General features: G+C 37.4%; 1 protein-coding gene across 4 annotated transcripts in view; it reads left to right on the top strand.

Moving 5' to 3' along the window:
• The window catches only part of MYBPC1 (myosin binding protein C1), a gene marked incomplete at its 3' end in the record, with an annotated part of 88,014 nt that overhangs the window by 41,802 nt on the left and 23,296 nt on the right, over positions 1-22,916 (top strand). For all 4 annotated transcript variants that reach the window (XM_082739122.1, XM_082739124.1, XM_082739123.1 and 1 more), the window contains 11 exons: positions 218-384; positions 2,470-2,602; positions 4,346-4,470; positions 5,367-5,472; positions 6,691-6,857; positions 8,536-8,698; positions 9,631-9,737; positions 10,068-10,201; positions 19,053-19,212; positions 20,784-20,888; positions 21,681-21,869. In XM_082739122.1, the coding sequence (XP_082595248.1) occupies positions 218-384; positions 2,470-2,602; positions 4,346-4,470; positions 5,367-5,472; positions 6,691-6,857; positions 8,536-8,698; positions 9,631-9,737; positions 10,068-10,201; positions 19,053-19,212; positions 20,784-20,888; positions 21,681-21,869 (1,556 nt within the window). The remainder of the gene's footprint in view (positions 1-217; positions 385-2,469; positions 2,603-4,345; positions 4,471-5,366; positions 5,473-6,690; positions 6,858-8,535; positions 8,699-9,630; positions 9,738-10,067; positions 10,202-19,052; positions 19,213-20,783; positions 20,889-21,680; positions 21,870-22,916) is intronic.

The raw sequence follows: 22,916 nt of genomic DNA, 5'->3' as shown, positions 1-22,916 counted from the left end.
CCAGGAAAACGAGGGTGCTAATATAAGCGCATACATCTAATCTTTAACTGCCTGAAAGCTTCCTTGAGACTGCGGGCTCTACGTGCTCAGGCTTTAAAAAAGGGGGTGGGGGGTTTAACCCTGAACCGAGAAATGGGTACCATACTCCGACCTTCCTTCATTGTCCTTAAGGGCCGGTGGGCGGCTACTAAACTAGGGAATGGTTTTCCCCGGGTAGGGAGGTGAAGCAGCAGGAGGAAGAACCCGAGGTAGACGTGTGGGAGCTGCTGAAGAACGCGAACCCCAACGAGTATGAGAAGATCGCCTTCCAGTACGGGATCACCGACCTGCGTGGCATGCTCAAGAGGCTCAAGCGCATGCGCAGGGTGGAGAAGAAGAGCGCAGGTGAGCCCTCTCGGGGGTGTGGCTGCGGGGACCGCCGCCTCCACGCCGCGGACCTTCCGGTCTCTGGCTGGGTTTGGGGTGGGCACGGGTGGGGTGGCCTTCGCAGTCGTTACTCTTCTCTTCGTTACCTGTGACTTCGGGCGAAGTAGCTCCCCGCTCTGCACATCATCAGTCGCTAGGACGGTAGCCGAGAGCTAGCGGAAGTTTAAGGTAATGGAGATTTACTTTACAAGTCCCACAGACAACACGTAATGGAACATCAAGTACGTTCGCTGTCACTGGGGATTTCTTAGTGGCCCCTTTCTTCAGCCTCCACATCTCCCTCCCTGTCAAATTCTCGATTCTTACTTAGGTAGAGTTGGTTCTATGTTCCTTTGTTTTACCATCGTATTCTTCTACTCGTTTACCGGGGAGTGGGGAATTCATTTCTCACTCCAAATGCAGAAATCAGATTATTTTGTAAAACAGCTATGCTCCTCTGCATAAAGATCTGAAATGACTGCGTTTTGTTGTGGTTTTAAATATCTCTTTAAAAACTTTCAAATGTTGCGATTTAAATAAAAAAAGAAAAAGAAAGACATTCTAAATTGATCTTAAGCTCTTCAAAATTTCCTGTACTTGGTCCTTGTCAGTTATCCGTTTTGTGGCACAAAAAGGTAACATATCTGTCCTATTATTGTTTATTGTTTGTTAAGATCCAAATAGAATTTATTTATTTAGGCGCCCAACCTGGGCTGGGTGTCCAAATAGAATTTTTCTATTTAATTTATCCACCTCTGTTTAAAAATCTGCCCTTTGTTTCTAAACCTCCCTGTAAACTGGTTGAACAATTAGACCCAAAGAAATACAAAAGAGTTTTGTTTTTGCTTGTTTACATAACTCAGCCATTCCCACTATTTCAAAGCTTCAAAACTTTTTGAAGTTTTATTCTTAAGAGGTGTCTGAGATGGTACGGTCACAAAGATGTGAATGCCACGCTGACATCTCTTTTCCTCACACTGGCCCATCTAATTCTTATCACTTAGCTCTCAATTGATGTCTTGAGGTAAATGATCGATAACTTTTTTAAAGCTAATGTTTATTATGTTAAGGTATGAGGAGATAAGCTGATTTAAGCAGTAGTATAACAAAGTTGGAATGATGGAAATGCAAGCATAAAAATTTCATGAGGCATTCCACACTTGTGTGTATCTTCCAAACTGTCTAAATGAGTATTATATTAAAATCAGGGGAAAATGATTAAGTCAAGCAAAGAAGTTAACAACTGCTTAGGACCTTTCAAAGATTTTTTTTTAAAAACTACCATGTTCTTTGTCATTTAGAGTGTTCTGATCCCAAGTTCCTAACCATTTTTATATAAGGAGTGTTTTAAATGTGTCATTATTTGGGCAAGTTTCCACAGTACGAAAACTTTGATAAGCCTACTATTTCAATTAGTCAAAGGCATTCGATTTAATCTTAGGAGTCATTGAGTTTATCTCATAAACTCTGTGATTAAAAAAACTATCATATACAGGGAGTACAAATATAATGCCAATGATCCTGATAGTAATCTTGCTAGAAGAACAGGCATGCTCTTCAAGTTTAGTTTCAAATGATGCTTTATAATTTCCTGAAGAATTAGGACAATCACTTTTAAAGATTCTTCAGTAATTATTTTTTCCTTTTCTTTTTTCCAATTTTTAAATTTAAATTCTATTGGCCAACATTCGTTTCAGATGTAGAGTTCAGTACTTCATCAGTTGCATGTAACACACAGTGCTCATCACATCATTAATGCCCATCGCCCAGTTACACCATCCCCCCACCCACCTCCCCCCCAGCAGCCCTCAGTTTCTTTGCTCTTCAATAATTCTTATGTTTCTTTCAAAAACATGTGGACTCTCTTCAAATTTTTAGACCATCTTGTCATATATAAATCAACACAGAATTCTAAAATATATCAGATAATTTGGAAGATTCCTAATTTTTTTCTACTTCAAGTCTCAATTTTTCATTTAGTTTTAGGTTCTTAGGCACACATCGACTAAGTTCACAGCATATATATGCCCATACTGACATAGTTTTGCTTTTTCTCTCTACCAGCTTTTGCAAAAATTCTTGATCCTGCCTATCAAATTGATAAAGGAGGCAGAGTAAGGTTTGTTGTGGAACTGGCAGACCCAAAGTTGGAGGTGAAATGGTATAAAAATGGTCAAGAAATTCGACCCAGTACAAAGTAAGTGGGCTTTGAAAATAATCAGTGATAGCTATATAAATCTAATAGTAGTCTGACTCAATTTTCTGGGAATAAAAACATTTTATTATACCTTTTTAATGCAAGGAGGGAGAGTAAAAACTTTTCATATATTTTGGAACCATTAAAATTACCATGATATATAAATAAAACCTTGGTTTTTGTTTTAATTCCATACAAACTATTTTTGAGTGATTCCAGTTCCAGATGTGCCAATACACGTTATATATGATTATTGTCAAATATAATGTCAAGAGCATTGTCAAATTTCTCCCAATTTTTAAAATAAAATTTTGAAATACATATTTGATATAACAACTGGAAATAACACCTACAATTAGAGAACTTTTGGTTTTCCAGAAGAGCATCTAAAGACTGTATTTTATTTTTTGGCCCTCTCTCCAATGAAGGAAACAAACTAATCCCTGATGTCTGATGGTATCGCTAGTCTATTATGAAACTACTTTACAGAGATCCTTCTCAGCCTGAGAGCTTTTCAACTCCAGTATATTTTTTTAAGTTAACAGAAGTCACATGTACATTTACAAAAGACTTTAATCCTGAAAATCTGTCACTTCTGGAATACATTTAGGTGGTTTCCAGTTTCTTAATGGGGCCATGCCTACAGAGTGACTTTGTGATGATAATGTTTAGTCTGATAAAAATCTCTCTCTTTTTTTTAATTTTATTTATTTATTTGACAGAGAGAGAGATCACAAATAGGCAGAGAGACAGACAGAGAGAGAGATGAGGAGAAGCAGGCTCCCTGCTGAGCAGAGAGCCCAACTCGGGACTCGATCCCAGGCCCCTGGGATCATGACCTGAGCCGAATGCAGAGGCCTAACCCACTGAGCCACCCAGGCACCCCATAGTCTGATAAAAAATCTCTTGAAAGTGGCTTGAATTTACCAAAAACACAATTTTAATCAGTTATCTTTATCTAGAAAATGTTGTGTAATGCTTTATTCTTAAAGTGTTCAATTTGAGAATTTTCCAAGTGAGAACTTGTTAGTCTGCTATAATGCCCTAATATACTTACCCATAATCTGGTCACAGACAATTAAATTTTGTGATATTCCTGGCTTTTAGTTTTTTGTTTCCAAATGCTCAAGTCCTTTTTCAGTAGGTGCTTACTATGATATGATAACACTAGTTCTTAAGCTCATTTAAAAGACCATCACATTATGTAAAATTACCGCCTATGTTAGTGATTAAGTTCATAGTATTGCTAAAACCACATAATCACTTATTCACCTAACAAAATCTGTTGTGACACTGCACTAGGCAATGAGTGGAACCAATGAATCAATGAGTAAGACTGAGTCCCTATCTACCTATAAAGTAAAAGAACTGGTCCTTGAAAAAAGTGTATAGGATTCTAAATCTCCCTGACAACCTCAGCCAACCCCATTTTCCAACAATGGGTTAAAAAAATTAAATAACAAATATATGAGTACTAATTTATAGATGAAATGAAAACCTTCTATAAAAATACAGAAATTATATATTATATGTAAATATGCATATGTATTACATTATGCATTAGAAAGATAACAATTGGCTTCATGTTTTCTATTAACTATGTAGGATGTGCTACATAAATTACAAATCAAAATTATATCCCTGACTTTCAAACATTACTGAATTATAAGCCAGATTTGCTGGTAATTAAGCAAAGAATAAAATCAAGTTCACAAACTGTTCTCTCCCTCCTATTTAACACAGATACATCTTTGAACATAAAGGATGTGAAAGAATCATGTTTATCAATAACTGTGCACTGACTGATGATTCAGAGTACTATGTGACAGCTGGTGATGAGAAATGTTCCACCGAGCTCTTTGTAAGAGGTAAAATGAAATCTCCTACTGTAGTCTTGAACAGCCTCTGCACTCTTCCTCCCAGGGGTAGTAATTAAAATGAGCATGACAAGGTGAGCTCTTGAGCTCCAGAGCAGAGGTCATAGTACCTCTAGAAATGGGTTAGCCTGGGTGTTAGATTGACTCTGCGTGGAAGCTCCTCTACACTGGCAGTTATCAATTAATAATAATTATTATTATCTTGTTATCCTAATTAATCGTCAAGTTTGTTGAAGACTAGAAAAGCTGAGGGGAGAAAATGAGTCCAAATGCCTTATGCTTTTGACTCAAGCAAGCGGTAGATAATTATTCTGGATATAGTTTCTAAAACCCAGCAAACTCGACTAGATAGTCCTCATTTCACACATTCAGCTGATCACAAGTAGATTTCACTTGAAACCAGCTTCATTAATAAAAGGATATCAATGTTTGACATGGAGGGTGCTGAAGATTATCATTGACTTAAACTTTGTGAAAGAGCCTGAGGGAGTCCACGAACCCTCTCAATACAGACAGCTCTGCAATCTCTATCGTCCATCTAGAACCAGAATCAAAGAATCATGCTGTTATAGATTCTCCTTCATCAGAAATTCCTACCACATGGTTAGTCATTTGCCAAAAGAAGGATATTTGATACATGTTTTGCCTGTTTTCCAGAACAATAATTGTTTGGATTTGAGGAAATTAAGAAAACCTACTCAGGGTTACCAGCTATTTCGCCAAAAAAGCTTTTAAAAAAAACCCCACCAACTATCTACCACCATCTAACCATAGCCCTATGGTGGATGATACTTTCTTACTGTTGGTCTTTAATTTGTGAACAAATCTGTGGTCATGAGCAGGTTTTGAACATTTAATGATTCTGATTCCCCCTTTTTTCACACTAGAGCCTCCAATTATGGTCACCAAACAGCTGGAAGATACGAATGCTTACTGTGGGGAAACAGTGGAATTAGAATGTGAGGTATCTGAAGATGATGCCAATGTGAAATGGTAAATAGCCTTCCTGAGAGGTCTGTCCATTTTTAATAGATTGAAAAAAATGCCTTCATGGATTGGAGAACAGGAAATGGCTTTTACACATATGAAAAGAATCGCAATCTCATTTGTGTTCATAGAAGTGGTAACTAAAACTGTGAAGATACTTGGGGGTTTTTTCACCTATGAAGCTGGAAAGCAATCCGGAAATCTAGATTGATAATGTAGGGAAGTAGGCACTGACTGAGAAATGGGTGATTTACAGTTGCCGGGGGTCTGGTAGACTCTCAATCTGGTAGATGTTCCTAACTTCTATACCTTGCGTACTCTCACTATGGCATGCTGGAAACTTACATGAAAAAATATACTTACATACATATTTTTCATTTAATTCACAGTTACCTTATTGTTACAGTACTACAGGAAAATATTTTAGACTAAGAATCACCGATCACTTTAAAGAATAAAAGCATTTCTTTTGTCTGGATAGGGAATGTTTTCTCAAGTTCTAATTGAGTAACCTCAAAATTAAAGCTAAGAGTTTCAGAATCCTAAAATGAAATCGTTTATTAAGAAGTATAGTAAATTACACAGCGTGTATCTGGCAAAGAGTAGAATGTTTATTCTAATCTAGAATCATAGCTAACTTTAAAATATATTAAATGATGCTATTCTTATTGGTGTGGGTCAAGAGGTAAAATCCACTCTTAGCATCTTCATTGGATTGATCTTGAATGGGAAGAAGGGACCTACATTCTTCTAATGTAATTTTTCAGACAGTACTTGTTACATTATTAATCCATTTGATATGATGATCTATACATTCTTTACTTCTTTTATTTTTTTTAAGATTTTTATTTATTTATTTACTTATTTGACAGACAGATCACAAGTAGCCAGAGAGGCAGGCAGAGAGAGAGGAGGAAGCAGGCTCCCTGCTGAGCAGAGAACCCTATGGGGGACTCGATCCCAGGACCCTGAGATCATGACCTGAGCCATAGGCAGAGGCTTTAACTCACTGAGCCACCCAGGTGCCCCGATCCATACATTCTTTAATTCAACAAATAGTTCTTAGATCCCAGGATATAGCAAAAAAAAAAAAACAAAAACAAAAACAAAAAACCCAAAACACAAAACCAAGACCAAAAATGTCCATCTCCTAAAAAAGAGTTTTATAAAAGCTTTATAAAACTCTTTTTTAAAAAAATCTATTTACAATCTATTTTAACTCAGGTTTAAGAATGGTGAGGAGATTATCCCTGGTCCAAAATCAAGATACCGAATTAAAGTTGAAGGCAAAAAACATATTTTGGTCATAGAAGGAGCAACGAAGGCTGACAGTGCAGAATATTCTGTAATGACAACGGGAGGACAATCGACTGCTAAGCTCAGTGTCGACTGTAAGTAAGATGTCCTTGGATGTCTTCCAAGTTGGCTAACTATTGGTGTTGCATTTGTTAATTCAATTTTAATTTCAATCTATTTGATTTCTACTTCTGGCAATTTTAAATATGTAAAATTGGATTCCATCCTAACTGAGTGTCTATGTCACATCAGTCAGGGTCTCTGAGATCGAAACCAACTACTCAATTTAATAGTAAAAACAGGGGGAAGGGATAGGGTGGCTGCGTGATGGACACTGGGGAGGGTATGTGCTATGGCCAGTGCTGTGAATTGTGTATGACTGATGATTCACAGACCTGTACCTCTGAAACAAATAATACCTTATATGCTAATTTTTAAAAAGGGGGAAAAAACAGTAAAACACAGTTTTGGGGAGTATAAACATCACCTTCCAGAGAAGTTATCCAAATACTTAAGAAATACTTTAATCCCAGGACCACATAAATAGATAGTAAATACTTCAATGTCATATAAAATCCTGATGTTTGCATAACCCATGGGTGAATTTGCTATCTATTCATTATATAAACATTCAACATTCTGCAGTTACATTTAAAGTATGAAGAAAGTTGCTCAAACCAAGAAGGCTCAAATGAGAACATTGCAAGAAATTATTTGCTACCAGGATCCAGAGGCATACGAGAATTTATGTACTTCCCCAAATGCCTCCAAATAGTAGTCAGTCCTCAACAGCAGAGTCTGTCTCTTCCAATTAACCGTGAGAATTAAAATAACAAATCTCACAGGAATTTTCGTAATACATGCAGAGCAGAAATCCTGCTTCCTGACTTCTTGCATAGTCCAGTTGTGATCCATAGGATTCCTGGATTATTCAGAGGCTATCTCAGTTACACTCCTTATGCTTCACAGAACTGCGGCCATTTTAGTTTACTATGAAAAAAGTTTTTCAACCATAGGCAACCTGAAATTTGTTTCATTTAAAGCAATTACAAACAAAAACAAAAACAAAACACACCACACACACACACACACACACACACACACACACACACACACAATAAGTAAATAAAGCAATTACAGCCAGTTCTGCTATAATGCAGCATAGGCATTTCTAAAATCATTGAGCTATACGAAGTCATGCAATAAAACCACAAGACTAATGGGGAAGGTGAGGTTATGGGTACAACACTCAAAAATTTTGTCAGCTGTACATTAAAAAAAAAAAAGAAGAAGAAGAACCAAATTTTAAAAAAACAGTATCACAGTTTTACACATGTCAAATGGTTAATAAATATGGCACTTTACATTAAGTGAGACCTGGAATTTGCTTGTGTGAGTGGTGTTGGAAGTGTTGCCGCTAGGGAGCCACTGTGAAGTGATGGAAAGAGGTTATTTGAAATTGGACAGACAGTGGTAATTTTAGATGTGCACGAGTGTGGCTCATACCGCATGGGTGAATTCAGGGAGCTGGTAAATGTTCGACGCGTGCGTGAGTGCAATTTGTGCGTTCTTACCTGGCTCAGTCAGCTGGATGCTGTTTTCTCTTTTTCATGAATCAAATCATGCATCATCAAAAACAAACTTTTTGTTATGTTCCAGTTGCCCCCTAACATATCAATTGCACCAGAACACATTTTCATTTTCAAAACAAGAAACCATCTTGGCCTCTCCGGTGTTTGGGTTTGGCACCTATAATTATCTTTTTTTCTGTAGTGAAACCTCTGAAGGTTTTGACACCTCTGACTGACCAAACTGTACACCTTGGAAAAGAAGTCTGCTTGAAGTGTGAAGTCTCTGAAAACATAACAGGAAAATGGACTAAAAATGGCCTACCTGTTCAGGAAAGTGACCGTCTAAAGGTTGTTCACAAGGGAAGGTGAGCAAGTCAGGTGGCTCATAAGGGAGGGCTGGTCCCCATAATCCTCTCTCTTCACTTCCTAAATTATATATTTGGTGAGGAGGATTAGAGAGTCGTCCTAAAGAGAGGATCTGTGTCTGGTTCTTTGCTTCCAAATAGCAAGAACATGTGATTTCTCTGTTCTACGTCCTGTCCTACCAGTGAAACTTTACCTGCACCTCGTGGCTTCGTGCTTTGACTATTCAAAAGCCAATAACTGATTCTTTCCATCTAAACATGAGGTTAAAGGACTGATATTGAGTCCTAGTTAAGGAATGAATCAAAATGGATTAACAGTCCGTAACTAGTAAGTGTCATGTGACCTCCCACAATTTGAGGGGTGGACATAATACCCTGGAATCTAGCAAATATCTTAAAAGGCAAAAGTTCTTAATCTTGGAACTGTGGATCCTAGGAGATCGTGAATCCTCTAAAGCAAGGTCTGTGTATACAAAAATACACACTTTTCTCTAGAGAGAGGATCCAAGATGTCCATCAGATATTCACTGACCGCCCCCCACCTCAGAGAGTTAAGAACTACTGCTTTTAGATTTGGGATAAAAAGCCAAGGTCAAGATTATTCTTGGTAAGTTCTTAAATCTTAAAGTGTGGCACTGGTGAGATGTTATATTTCAGTCTTTTTCAAAAGACAAGAATAATGGACTCTTGCATGCATGATAAGCAGGTTGTATTCATACGATAATTTCATAAACTCCAAAATGAATACTCAGTGTAGGTCAATAATAGGATAATTAAGCCTTCACATTCATATTCTCTCTCTCGATTTCCTGATCTTTCTCTCCAGCTAGCACTAAAAAGTTAATCAGATAAAGGCCAGGTATCTCTTCAGTTGGGCGGTAAACCATCTAAATCTTTGTAAATTCTTAGAAATGTTTTTCTTGTTTCCTTAGAATCCACAAGCTAGTGATAGCCAATGCTCTCACTGAGGATGAAGGTGAATATGTATTTACACCAGATGCCTACTCTATTACTTTGCCTGCCAAAGTTCATGTTATTGGTGAGTAGATGAATCGTTGCAGAGTTTTATATTCATGTTTTGTTGTTGTTGTTTGCTTACCTTGGAAATATAACACATATGAAACTGTGATATTTAAAGAAAAAAATGCATGAATTCGTATGTCATTAATTGCAATAGTTGATTCTTACGAAGTCTTATAGTGAAGTTGTTTTGCAAGGTCCCCGGCACCTACTACTTTGACTCCTCTTATATTCTTTTTAGCCAGATGAAATATTGGTTACTACCAGTATTTACCACTAGGAAAGTACTAGCCCAGATATTCACACAGAAATGATTGTCTGATAACAAAGGCTATGTTTAATATTCTAGATCCTCCTAAGATCATCCTGGATGGTCTTGATGCTGACAATACAGTTACAGTAATTGCAGGCAGCAAGCTTCGTCTTGAGATTCCTGTCACTGGAGAGCCACCTCCCAAAGCCATTTGGAGCCGAGCAGATAAGGTTTGTTTTGCTTACACACACACACACACACACATACCCACTGATGATCCCACTTCCCATTTTCAATTAGATGAAAGAAGAAAGCAATATACACACAGGGGTTCAGTAGAGATATAATTCCTTTGATTAAGGAAGATGACTAATTTTCATGCAAATATAATCATCATTCATTTACTTTTCATATTTCTAACTATTTACTATGTGACCAGGCAGGTTTGTGTCTGTGTGTGTGTTTGTTGTTGTTTGGTTTTTTTTCACCAGGCAACTTTTTATGTACAGTGAACAAGAGCCCATTTTTCATTCTTTTTAAAAATTCCTTTTTAAATTTAAATTCAGTTAACATAATGCATTATTATTTTCAGAGGTAGAGGTTAGTGATTCATCAGTCTTATATAATACCCAGTGCTCATTACATCCTGTGCCCCCTAATGTCCATCACTCTGTTACCCCATCCACCTCCCCTCCAGCAACCCTCAGTTTATTTCCTATGGTTAAGAGTTTCTTACGGTTTGTCTCCTTCTCTGATTTTGTCTTGTTTTATCTTTCCCTCTCTTCCCCTATGATCTTCTGTTGTGTTTCTTAAATTCCACATGTTAGTGAGATCACATGATAATTGTCTTTCTCTGATTTACTTGTTTCGCTTGCCATAATACCCTCTGGTTTCATCCATATCATTGCAAATGGCAAGAGTTCATTTTTTGATAGCTGAGTAGTATTCCATTGTATATTACACCAAATCTTCTTTATCCATTCATCTGTCCATGGAAAACTGGGCTCTTTCCATAGTTTGGCTATTGTGGACATTGCTGCTATAAACATTGGGGTGCAGGTGCCCCTTTGGATCACTACATTTGTATCTTTGGGGTAAATGCTCAGTAATGCAATTGCTGGGTCATAAGTTAGCTCTATTTTCAACTTTTTGCAGAACTTCCATACTGTTTTCCAGAGTGGCTGCAACAGCTTGCTTTCCCACCAACAGTGTGAGAGGTTTCCCCTTTCTCCACATCCTTGCCAACATCTGTTGTTTCTTGGCTTGTTAATTTTAGCCATACTGACTGGTGTGAGTGGTATCTCATTGTCTTCGGATTTGTATTTCCCTGATGCCAGTTGTTGTGGGGCATTTTTTCATGTATCTGTTGGCCATTCATATGTCTTCTTTGGAGAAATGTCTGTTCATGTCTTCTGCCCATTTCTTAGTTGTATTATTTGTTCTTTGGATATTAAGTCTGACAAGTTCTTCCTAGATTTTGGATACTAGCCCTTTATCTGATATGTCATTTGCAAATATCTTCTCCCATTCTGTCCTCGTCTTTTGTTTTTGTCGACTGTTTCCTTTGCTGTGCAAAAAGCTTTTTATCTTGATGAAATCCCAATAGTTCATTTTTGTCTTTGTTTGCCTTGCCTTTGGACACATGTCTAGCAAGAAGTTGCTGCGGCCAAGGTCACAGAGGTTGCTGCCTTTGTTCTCTAGGATTTTGATGGATTCCTATCTCACACTTAGGTCTTTCATTCATTTTGAGTCTATTTTTGTAGATGGTGTTGGAAATGGTCCAATTTCATCCTTTTGCTTGTGGCCCATTTTTCATTCTAATGAGTATCACAGAATGGAGTGGAAGAGAAATAGACAATAAATTATTAAATAAGTAAATGAGCAAAACCACTTTGGATAGTAATAAGTGCCTTGAAGGTTTTTTTAAAAAACAGAGTAATATGATTAGCAAGTGATTGTGAGGTAAATGACCATAGTCCTTCTGAAGAACAAGGAAACCATTATGTGACGATCAAAAGAAAAAGATTTCTGGGTAAAGTCAATGCAAGTGCAAGGGACAAGAGGAGAGGAGAAAATGAGCTTGATGTGTTGAAGGAGTTGAAAAAAAGCCAGGAGTTGAAGGAGTTGAAAAAAAGCCACTCTGCATCAGAGTGAATGATGAGGGGAATAATAAATAAGGTTGGAGTGGTGGAGTAGTAGTTCAAATGTCACTCTTGGGCTCCCTATAAAATGTATTATAGGCAGTAAAACTATCCCATATGATATCATAGTGATGACCACCTGTCGTTATAGATTTGGCAAAACCCACAGAATGTAAAACACAAGAGTGAACCCTAATGTAAATTCAGACTTTGAATGATAATGATGTGTCAGTGTAGGTTCATCAGCTGTAACGAAAATACCACTCTGATGTGGGATGTCAGTTGTGGAGGAGGTTGTGCATGTGTGGGGAAGGGTATCTATGAGAAGTCTCTATACTTTACACTCAGTTTTGCAGTGAGTCTAAATCTGCTTCAAAAGTAATTTATTGGGGCACCTGGCTGGCTCAGTTGGTTAAGCAACTGACTCTTGATTTCACCTCAGGTCATGATCTCAGGGTCATGAGCTTGAGCCCTATGTTAGGCTCCAGTCTGGACATGGAGCCTGTTTAAGATTCTCTCTCTACCTCTGCCCCTCAACCCCACTCTCTCTTTCTTTAAAAACAAAACAAAATAAAACAGAAGAACAGGAAGAAGAAGAAGGGATGCCTGGGTGGCTCATTTGGTTCAGCTTCCACTTTCAGCTCAGTTCATGATCCAGGAGTTCTGGGATCGAGCCCCATGCGGGGCTCTCTGTTCACGGGGAGTCTGCTTCTCCCTCTCCCTCTGCCCATCCACCCTGCTTGCTCTCTCTCTCTCTCTCTCTCTCTCATGGTTTCTCTCTCTATCTCAAATAAACAAATAAAGTTTTTTAAAACAATAAAAAAAATTTTAAAAGAATAATTTTTTAATAAAAAGGTTGAGTTTCTGTTTTCTAGTGGAAAAAAAAAAGAACATCGTTGAGCTTTGGGACAACCTCAAGCAGGGAAATGAATGTGTATTTAGAGTTCCCAAAGAGGACAGAAGAATATGTAAAGAAATAAGGATCAAAATTTTTCCAAATTTGATAAAAACTAAAATTTCAGGTACAGGAATCTCATTAAAACCTAAGTACAAGGAACATTAATAAAACCACATCAAGACCCATTATAACCAAATTGCTCAAAATCTGTGATTAAGAAAAAAAGACTTAAGTAACCAGAGAAAAAAGTCCCATTAAATGTATAGAAACAAAGACAAAAGTGACAGAAGATCTCTCTAGAAGCAAGGCAAGTGAGAATACAACGGAGCAACATCTTTAAGGAAAAAACAATCAACCTATATTTCTATGAAGGCTAAAAAATTCCTTTTTTTTTAAGATTTTTATTTATTTATATTACAGAAAGAAACACAATGAAGGGGAGAAGGAGAAGCGGGCTTCCTGCCTAGCAGGGAGCCTGATGTGGTACTCAATCCCAGGATACTGGTATCATGACCTGAGCCAAAGGCAGATGCTTAATGACTAAGCCCACCTAGGCATCCCTGAATTCTAAAAAATTCTACAAATTCTAAAAAAGCCCTATCAGTCTAGAGTTCTATACTGAGTAAAAAAAAAAATAATTTTTAGAAATGAAGGCAAAATAAAATTGCTTTCAGATATATAAAAGCTGAAAGAAATCATCACGGGTAGACCTGCACTACAAGGAATGCTAAAAGAAGTCGTTAAGGGGCACCTGGGTGGCTCAGTGGGTTAAAGCCTCTGCCTTCAGCTCAGGTAATGATACCAGGGTCCTGGGATCAAGCCCTGCATCGGGCTCTCTGCTCAACAGGGAGCCTGCTTCCTCCTCTCTCTCTGCCTCCCTCTCTACCTACTTGTGATCTCTGTCTGTCAAATAAATAAATAAAATCTTAAAAAAAAAAAAAAGAAGTCCTTAAGTCAGAAGGAAAATGATGCCAGATGGAAACAATTTTTACAGAGGAACAAAGAACATCAGAAATGATAACTACATGGATAAACATAAGAGTTTTTTTCTTATTATTTAAATCTCTTAAAAAGATTATTGACTCATTAAAAATAATAACCATATGCTGTAGTGTTTGTAACATAAATGTAAGTAAAAATTATGACAATAGAAACATAAAGTCAAGAGGGGAGAAATGGAAGGTAAGAATTAGGAGGGTTGAAAGGGAGGTATGCTATTTTGATATCACCTGAAGGTAGACTGAAAAACATGTATACTGTAAGACCCAAAGGAACCACTAAAATAATAAAAAGTTATAGTTAATAAGCCAACAAAGGACATAATATGAAAATAACAAAAAATATTTAATTAATCTTTAAAAAGGCAGAAAAAGAGGCATAAAGTACAGATGAGACAAGTAGAAAACAAATAACAAGGTAATAGAATTGCAAAGAAAAATAAATAAATTAGAGATTTCAATATTCTTCTCTCAGTAGTTGATAGATGTAGACCATCAGTAAGGCTACTGTGGGTTTGAAAAATAGTGGCAACCATCTTGATCCAATTAGCATTTATAGAACACTCCACTGACAAATGCAGAATGGGCATTATTTTAAAATTATATATGGTGGGTGCCTGGGTGGCTCAGTCCGTTAAGCATCTGCCTTTGGCTGGGGTCATGATCCTGGGGTCCTGGGATCAAGTGTCACGCTGGGCACTCCCTGCTTAGCAGGGAGTCTGCTTCTCCCTCTGCCTGCTGCTCTCCCTGCTTGTCCTCTTGCTCTCTCTCTCTCTCTCTTTCTCTGTGTCAAATAAATAAACAAAATATTTTAAAAATATAAATAAATAAATAAAATTACATATGGAAAGTTTCCAAGATGGACCATAAGTAAGTCTCAATAAATGTAAAAGTATTTAAGTCATGCAAAGTATGTTCTTTGATTACAATGGGGTTAATTAGAAATCAATAGCAATAACATATGGAAATTTTTCAAAATTTGGAAACTAACACTTTTTGGAATAAATCATGGATCAGAAAAAAGAACCACAAGGGAAATTAGAAGATGTTTATGAGCATACCACTAATCATAATTTTCAGAATGCTACTAAATCAGTATTAAATAGCCCCATATCAATTAAAGAAATGAAGTTTGTAGATAAAACCTTTCAGAAAGAAAATTCCAGGCCTAGATGGCTTTATTGGATAATTCTATCAAAGATTTAAGAAAAAAATAATACCAATTCTACATAAACTCTTCCAGAAAATTGAAAAGAGAATAGGAGTATTTCCCAACTCATTTTTGAAGTCATTCCCTTATAGCAAAACTAGGAAAAGGCATTAGAAGAGACTATAAACCAAAATCACTCATTAACATAGATGAAAAATTCTAAATAGAATTTAACAAATCAAATCCAACAATATATAAAAGGAATAATACATTATGACCAACTGGGTTTTATCCCAGGAATGCAAAGATTGGTTTCACATTTGAAAGTCAATTAATATAGGGAAGCTTGGGTAGCTCAGTTTGTTAAGCATCTGCTTTCAGCTCAGGTCATGATCCAGGCCAGGGTCCTGGGATCAAGTCCCGCATTGGGCTTCTTGCTCAGCGGGGAACCTCATTCTCCCTCTGCCTGCCATTCCCCCTGCTTGTATTCATGCTGTCTCTCTCTGACAAATAAATAAAATCTTTTTTAAAAAAAGAAAATCAATTAATATAATTCACCGTATTAACAAACCAGCAAAAAAAAAAGTAAGCATGGTCATCTCATAGATAAAGAAAAACATTTGACAAAACCCAAAATCTATTCCTAATAAATATCTCTCAGCAAACTAGGAAGTAAAAGGAACTTGCTCACCATGATAAAAAAAAAAAACCTGGGCGCCTGGGTGGCTCAGTGGGTTGAGCCGCTGCCTTCGGCTCAGGTCATGATCTCAGAGTCCTAGGATCGAGTCCCGCATTAGCAGAGAGCCTGCTTCCCTCTCTCTCTCTCTGCCTGCCTCTCCATTTACTTGTGATTTCTCTCTGTCAAATAAATAAATAAAATCTTTAAAAAAAAAAAAAAAACAAAACCTGTGAAAATCCTACAATGGTCATCTTACTTAATAGTGAAAGATTGAATGTTTCAGTTCAAAGATTGAATGTACAGATCAGCAGCAAAAGAGAAATGTCCGTCCTCACAACTTTTTTTATTTAATATTTTATTTGAGGCAGAGAACACATGCAAGAGAACACAAGTGGGATAGGGAGACATGGGGGGTAGGACTCAATCCCAGGACCCTGAGATCATGACCCAAACTGAAGGCAGCTGCTTAATCAACTGAGCTACCCAGGTGCCCCCCATCTCACAGCTTCTATTCAACATTGTAATGTTGAATAGAACTTCTATTACAACGTTGAATAGAAGTTCTAGATAGGGCAATCACGCAAGAAAAAGAAATAACAGATACTCATATTGGAAAGGGAAAAATAAAACTGTGCTTATTGTTATTATAGGTGACACAATCATAGATGTGTAGAAAATTCAATGTAACCTACAAAAAATATGTCACAAATGGTCATAGTAGCCTTATTTATAATTTTTTAAAGATTTTATTTATTTATTTGACACAGAGAGAGAGAGCAAGTGAGCACAAGCAGGGGGAGCAGCAGAGGGAGAGGGGAAAAGGAAGAAGAGGGGAAAGGAAGAAGGCTCGATCACAGGACCAGAGTCATGACCTGAGCCGAAGCAGATACTTAACCAACTATGCCATCCAAAGTCCCCAGCAGCCTTACTTATAATATCCAGAAACTGCAAACAGCACAAATGTCCATCAGTGGATGAATGGATAAACAGATTACAGGATATTCACACAGTGGAATACTACTAGCAATAAAAAGGAATGGATTATTGATGTATACAACAACTTAGATGAATAATGATGCTGAATGAAAGAAGCTGAATAGCAACAAAAATATTTCTAAAAACTAACAATACCAAATCCTTTTAAGGATATGTAACAACTAAAGACTCATACATCACTGGTGGAAAGGCAAACTAGTACACCCACTGGAAAACAGTTTGGTAGTTTTTATAAAGGTAAACATGCACCTGCATACAACTCCACAAGACAATTCCTAGGTATTTACCCTAGGGAAATGATATGTGTCTGTACAAAAACTTGTACATGAATGTTTATAACAGCTTTATTTATAATCGTCAAAAGTTGGAAATAAACGAAAAGTCCCGTTGTACAAACATACAGTTTGTACATGCATACACCAACTGCTCATGGAATATACACTCGGATACTACTCAACAGTGAAAAGGAAGGTACTAATAAAACATGTAGTAACATGGATGAATCTAAAGAGCATTATGCTAAGGGAAAGATGACCGATCCAAAAGACTGCATATGGTTTCAGTCCTTTATATGACATTCCAGAAAAAGGAAAACTAGAAAGACAAGTAACAGATTGGTGGTTGCCAGGGACCAGTGTGGAGTGAGTGAGTTGACTGTGAAGGACCATGGGGATACCACTGGGAGTCATAGAAGTGGTCTGTATCTTGATTGTGGTGGTGGTTGCACAATCACACAAGTTTATAAAAATTCATAGAACTCTATGTCTAAAAAGTGTGTGAATTGTACTCTGATAGCACAATAGACAAGCAAACAAAATGTTGAAAACAAAAGAAGATAATATAACACCAGCCTAAATACGTATTTTTCTTTTCACATTAAAAAGAAAGCAGAACATCTTCTATAATCTTAAAATTAGAATTTAGCTAATGTGAGGAAACTTTCTTTTTTTTTTAATTAACATATAATTATTAGCCCCAGGGGTACAGGTCTGTGAATTGTCAGGCTTACACATTTCACAGCACTCACCATAGCACATACCCTCCCCAATGTCCATAACCCAACGACCCTCTCCCTATGCCCCTACCCTGCAACCCTCAATTTGTTTTGTGAGATTGAGTCTCTTATGTTTTGTCTCCCTCCTGATCCCATCTTGTTTCATTTTTTCCTTCCCTACCCACCAAGCCTCCCGCTTTTCCTCTCAAATTTCTCATATTAGGGAGAGCATATAATCACTGTCTTTCTCAGATTGACTTATTTTGCTCAGCATAATACCCTCTAGTTCCATCCACATCATTGCAAATGACAAGATTGCATTTCTTTTGATGGCTGCATAGTATTCCATTGTATATATGTATATACACCATATCTTCTTTCAATTATAAAACAGAAGAATTATGAAAACTATAAGCTATTGCAGGTATTTTTATTGCTGTCACAGTTTTTTGTTATTGAAGACGTGTGAGTCTTAATCCAAACCCAAAAGAGTAAAGAGTTAATTTAATCATTACTAGAAAATTACCCAGTTTCTAAATTACCTTGACCTTCTCTGTGTTTTCTCTTTGTATACTGGCTGTTCATTGTCATGTAGGAAGATGATCTAGGAATCAGAAAATTGGAATGCTGTTTTAAATTTCTGATTTAAGAAAGAAGGAAAGTAGTGAAGGAGAAGAAAAGGGGGAGAAGGAGGTGGAGGAGGAGAAAAAAAAGAAAGAAAATATAATGAAAGGCCCAACCTACTCTGTCTTTACTTAAGGAATTAGATGTTCATTCTTTCATGTCCTATTAGAAGGGAAAGATAATACTCAACAACTTGTATAGAAAATAGGCATTGTGGTCTTCTTCAACCCTTTTCGGTATTTCTAAATTTTCAAGACATATAAGGAAATGAGCAAATCATGATCAGTTCCTGATATGAATTTAAATATTCTAATTTCACGTCCAAAGAGACTCCTCTCCTTAAACAACAGTTCTACAGTCATATTTTTGTCCTCCAAATTTTTCTTTGGTGAGTTCATGGTTAGTGGGCTTTTGAGACAAATCGCACAGCTTCCTGCTGTGTAATATGGAATGTTAATACCTTTGTCCTTAGGATTGGTGGAGGATCACACTAAGAACATGTATTTTAGGCATTAGCACCACATCCAGCTTAAGTTCTAAGGCACTCTGGAGTAGTCCTTGTCAGATAGGTCATGCTGTATTTTGTTTCTCTCCTTCTTAGGCTATTGCGGAGGGCAGTGGCCGGATAAGAGCAGAATCTTACCCTGACAGCAGCACTCTGGTCATTGATGTTGCTGAAAGAGATGACTCTGGTGTTTACCACATAAATCTGAAAAATGAAGCTGGGGAAGCACATGCAAGCATCAAAATTAAAGTTGTGGGTAAGTGCTCTGGGTCAACAGACTTCTAGAATGAAGTTGACATGTCCATATGCAGAGTAGACTTGGGCAGCTCTTGGTTCTCTTAGCTCTTCTGGGTAGCCAACAAAGGAAAACACAGTATAGCTATATTTTATAAATCACCATTTTTCTATCTTTGCCACTTCTTTTCTTTCCTTGCCTTCTCTTTTCTTTCCTTTCCTTTTTGAAAAATTTCCTTCCCAGGGCACCTGGCTGGGTCAGATGGTTATGCTTCTGCCTTTGGCTCAGGTCATGATCCAAGGTCCTTGGTTCAAGCCCCACATCAGTCTCCCTGCATCAGGCTCCCAGCAGAAGGAGTCTGCTTCTCCCTCTCCCTCTGTCTCTGCCCCTGCTTGTGTGCTCTTTATTGCTCTCTGTCTCTCTCTAATGAAAATAAATAAATAAATAAAATAAATCTTTGAAATTTCCTTCCCTTCTCTCCCTTCCCTTATCTTTCTCTTCTTTTTTCGTGCCTAGAGGTCCAATTGTATAAATGCATCACTAAGGTTAATCATTTGGGGCTGCTGGTCATTAGCTCTTCATAGCCGTATTCCCTTTCGGTGCCCTCTAAACTCACTGAAACACAATTGCTAAACAATTTCCAACATCACAATCATCGTAGAAGAGTAAGATCTTCTTTTTTGTAGAAGATCTTCATTGTAGAAGAGTAAGGTCATCTAAGGACCTCCTAAGTACAAGTTTGAAACCAGGTGAAATGAGTCCAGCGGATTATTGATGGTCCAAGTTTTTATGGTCTCTTCATCTCACTTCATTTTTCCCTTAAGAAATATATTTCAAATGGACCAGAAACTAAGGTCACTTTATCAGGCACTGAACTATAATAACAGGACATGGTAATTTGCCATTTTTGACTTGGATTTCTACCAGTCAACATCTTTATTATTCCAAATAATTTATAACAATAGTCCTTGATTCAGTTCTGCTGAAAGTTCACCTTGTATTTAAAAAAACAAAAAACAAAAAACAAAATCACATCTGATATTTATGCAGTAATTTCTTAGTTGCCATTTTCAAGGTAAAGAACAAGTGTCTTGGGGCGCCTGGGTGGCTCAGTGGGTTAAGCCGCTGCCTTCGGCTCAGGTCATGATCTCAGGGTCCTGGGATGGAGTCCCGCATCGGGCTCTCTGCTCAGCAGGGAGCCTGCTTCCCTCTCTCTCTCTCTGCCTGCCTCTCTGTCTACTTGTGATTTCTCTCTGTCAAATAAATAAATTTTAAAAAAAAGAACAAGTGTCTTGAGTTCCATATGGGGCTTATTCTCTAATGTTGTAACACTAAAGAACTTGAATACATTATTATTTTTATCTTTATTGGGCCCACTGTCCCTTATCCCATATGGAGTGTGACTTTTTGCCTAAATTAGTTACTATGTGCATTTCAATAAGAACGGAAAATTATTCAGAAAAAAAATGCTTCAGTGATTATCACTAAAAATCCTTTTTTCAAGTGACATTTTTCATTGTGCTCTCATATATGCTTACTTTATTTTATTTTTTCATTCTAGTCTATTTATTCCATTTTTTTGCTTACTACAGATATCCCTGATCCTCCAGTGGCACCAAATGTGACAGAGGTGGGAGATGACTGGTGCATCATGAACTGGGAGCCTCCTGCCTATGATGGAGGGTCCCCAATCTTAGGTAACTACGTTAGTCTGTCCATGGAACTGCCAGTGGAGTTGGAATCCTTTTTATGCTGATTAGTATAGAGGGCCTTTTAAAAACTGCATTTAGAAGAAGACCTATCATACTGTGACTTTAAATATCCATTCAAATTGAAATGTATGTTGGAATTCTCTGTAAGTACTTGCAATTTAAATAACTCTGATAACTCTAATATTATCTGACTGCCTATTCTTTTTTTGTTTGACATTTACATTTAATATCCAATTTTGCAACATCTATAAGTCTAACTTTAAATTGTCCTAGTCAGCAAATGTCTACTTCCATAGAACTATGTCTATGAAGAAATTTCTTTTAGAGATAAATACTTAGAAGAATTTGCTTCCCCTATGGAACAAGAATTTTTCCTACTTGAAACTCATAAAACTGGTCATTTCTCTCTTCTTACCTACACTCTTGGGACTCGGAGCCAAATCTATTACTCAACTATAGGAATGGTATAAGTTTCTACAGTTTACATATCTGTGATTTGTTTTTCTTTCTTCTCTTCTTATACAATTTTATTGTATTATTTTTTTTAATATTTTAATATTATATTCTTTTTATCCATGTCCTATAACATTAATGTTTATATTCCCTATTATCTCTCTCAAACAACTGATGGGATAAGGTGGCTTAAAAATATATGCATACCTAACTACTTCACTTAAGTGCTGAGAATATGAGAAATTTTAAGAATTCTAACACCTGACAAAGTTTAATTTTGGAGACCATGGAAAAACCTCAATTTCCACTTTGTGTCACTTGCAGGATACTTTATTGAGAGGAAGAAGAAACAAAGCTCCAGATGGATGAGGCTAAATTTTGATCTCTGCAAAGAAACAACTTTTGAGCCCAAGAAGATGATTGAAGGTGTGGCCTATGAGGTCCGCATCTTTGCGGTCAATGCCATTGGCATCTCCAAGCCCAGTATGCCCTCCAAGCCTTTTGTTCCTTTGGGTGAGTCAAGAGAGATGCGTCTCTGTCATGCAGATCTCTGCGCTGGCTTGTGACTGCTCCATTCCCACCTCTAAATGGAGCACACCTGGAAGCTTCTTAGAGTGGTGGGTGAGCAGAAGGTTGGAGGCAGTTAGGGACAATTTTCTAAGAAACTGAAAAACAACTTTGGTAGAGTTGAATGTCTTCATAATGTAGACCCTGGAATTTATTACCAAAATTCCAGTGAGAGCTGTAGGTGGCTCTGGAGTCTGCTTTTCTCTTCAGGCACTTATCTGAGCCCAATGACACAGGACCACTCCCCATGTGTCCTGAAGGTATAACCCAGCACCTACCTAGGTGTAAGCATTGTAACTCAAACGGAGACCACTTCAACAAAGCACACTTGAAAACTAGTCTCTTTGCTTTACGATCACACCTTAAATGTTACCTATTGATCCAACAAAGTCACTTCTTTATGTTTTATTTTTTAAGATTTTATTCATTTATATGAGAGAGAGAGAGAGATGACAAGTAGGCAGAGTAGCAAGAAGGGGGGGGGGGAGCAGGCCCCCTGCTGAGCAGAGAGCTCCATGATGCGGGGCTTGATTCCAGGACCCTGAGACCATGACCAGAGCCGAAGCAGAGGCTTAACCCACTGAGCCACCCAGGCACCCCAAAGTCAGTTCTTTAAAGACAAATAAACCAAGAGAAAATGTCCACACTCTTTTATGGTAGTGAAGTCCTTCTTTCAATGGAAAGGAGATTTAGTGCAAGAGTTTGCACTTTAAAGTTAGAAGGTTCTGGGAAATTTACTCTGGATTATTAGATCTCATTTGGCTTTTTTCAACTTCCTTGGGCTTCCCAGCCTCCCTCGCCAATCCAAACTGGAGGGAAAGTGTGGCAGCATTTCTAAAAATTTCTATGCCTGGCAAATCTTTGCCTTCCACACAGTATAGGCTTGAGGAGTCTTCACTGAATTTTATTAAGACATGGATGGGCCTTCTATGTACATACTTATTTGTATCGTAGTTCATTTTATTACAGCTTATGCAGTAACACCATAGTTAA

This window comes from Mustela nivalis (genome assembly GCF_964662115.1).
Source record: "Mustela nivalis genome assembly, chromosome: 7".
NCBI lineage: Eukaryota > Metazoa > Chordata > Mammalia > Carnivora > Mustelidae > Mustela > Mustela nivalis.
This window is presented reverse-complemented; position numbering and strand designations above follow the sequence as displayed.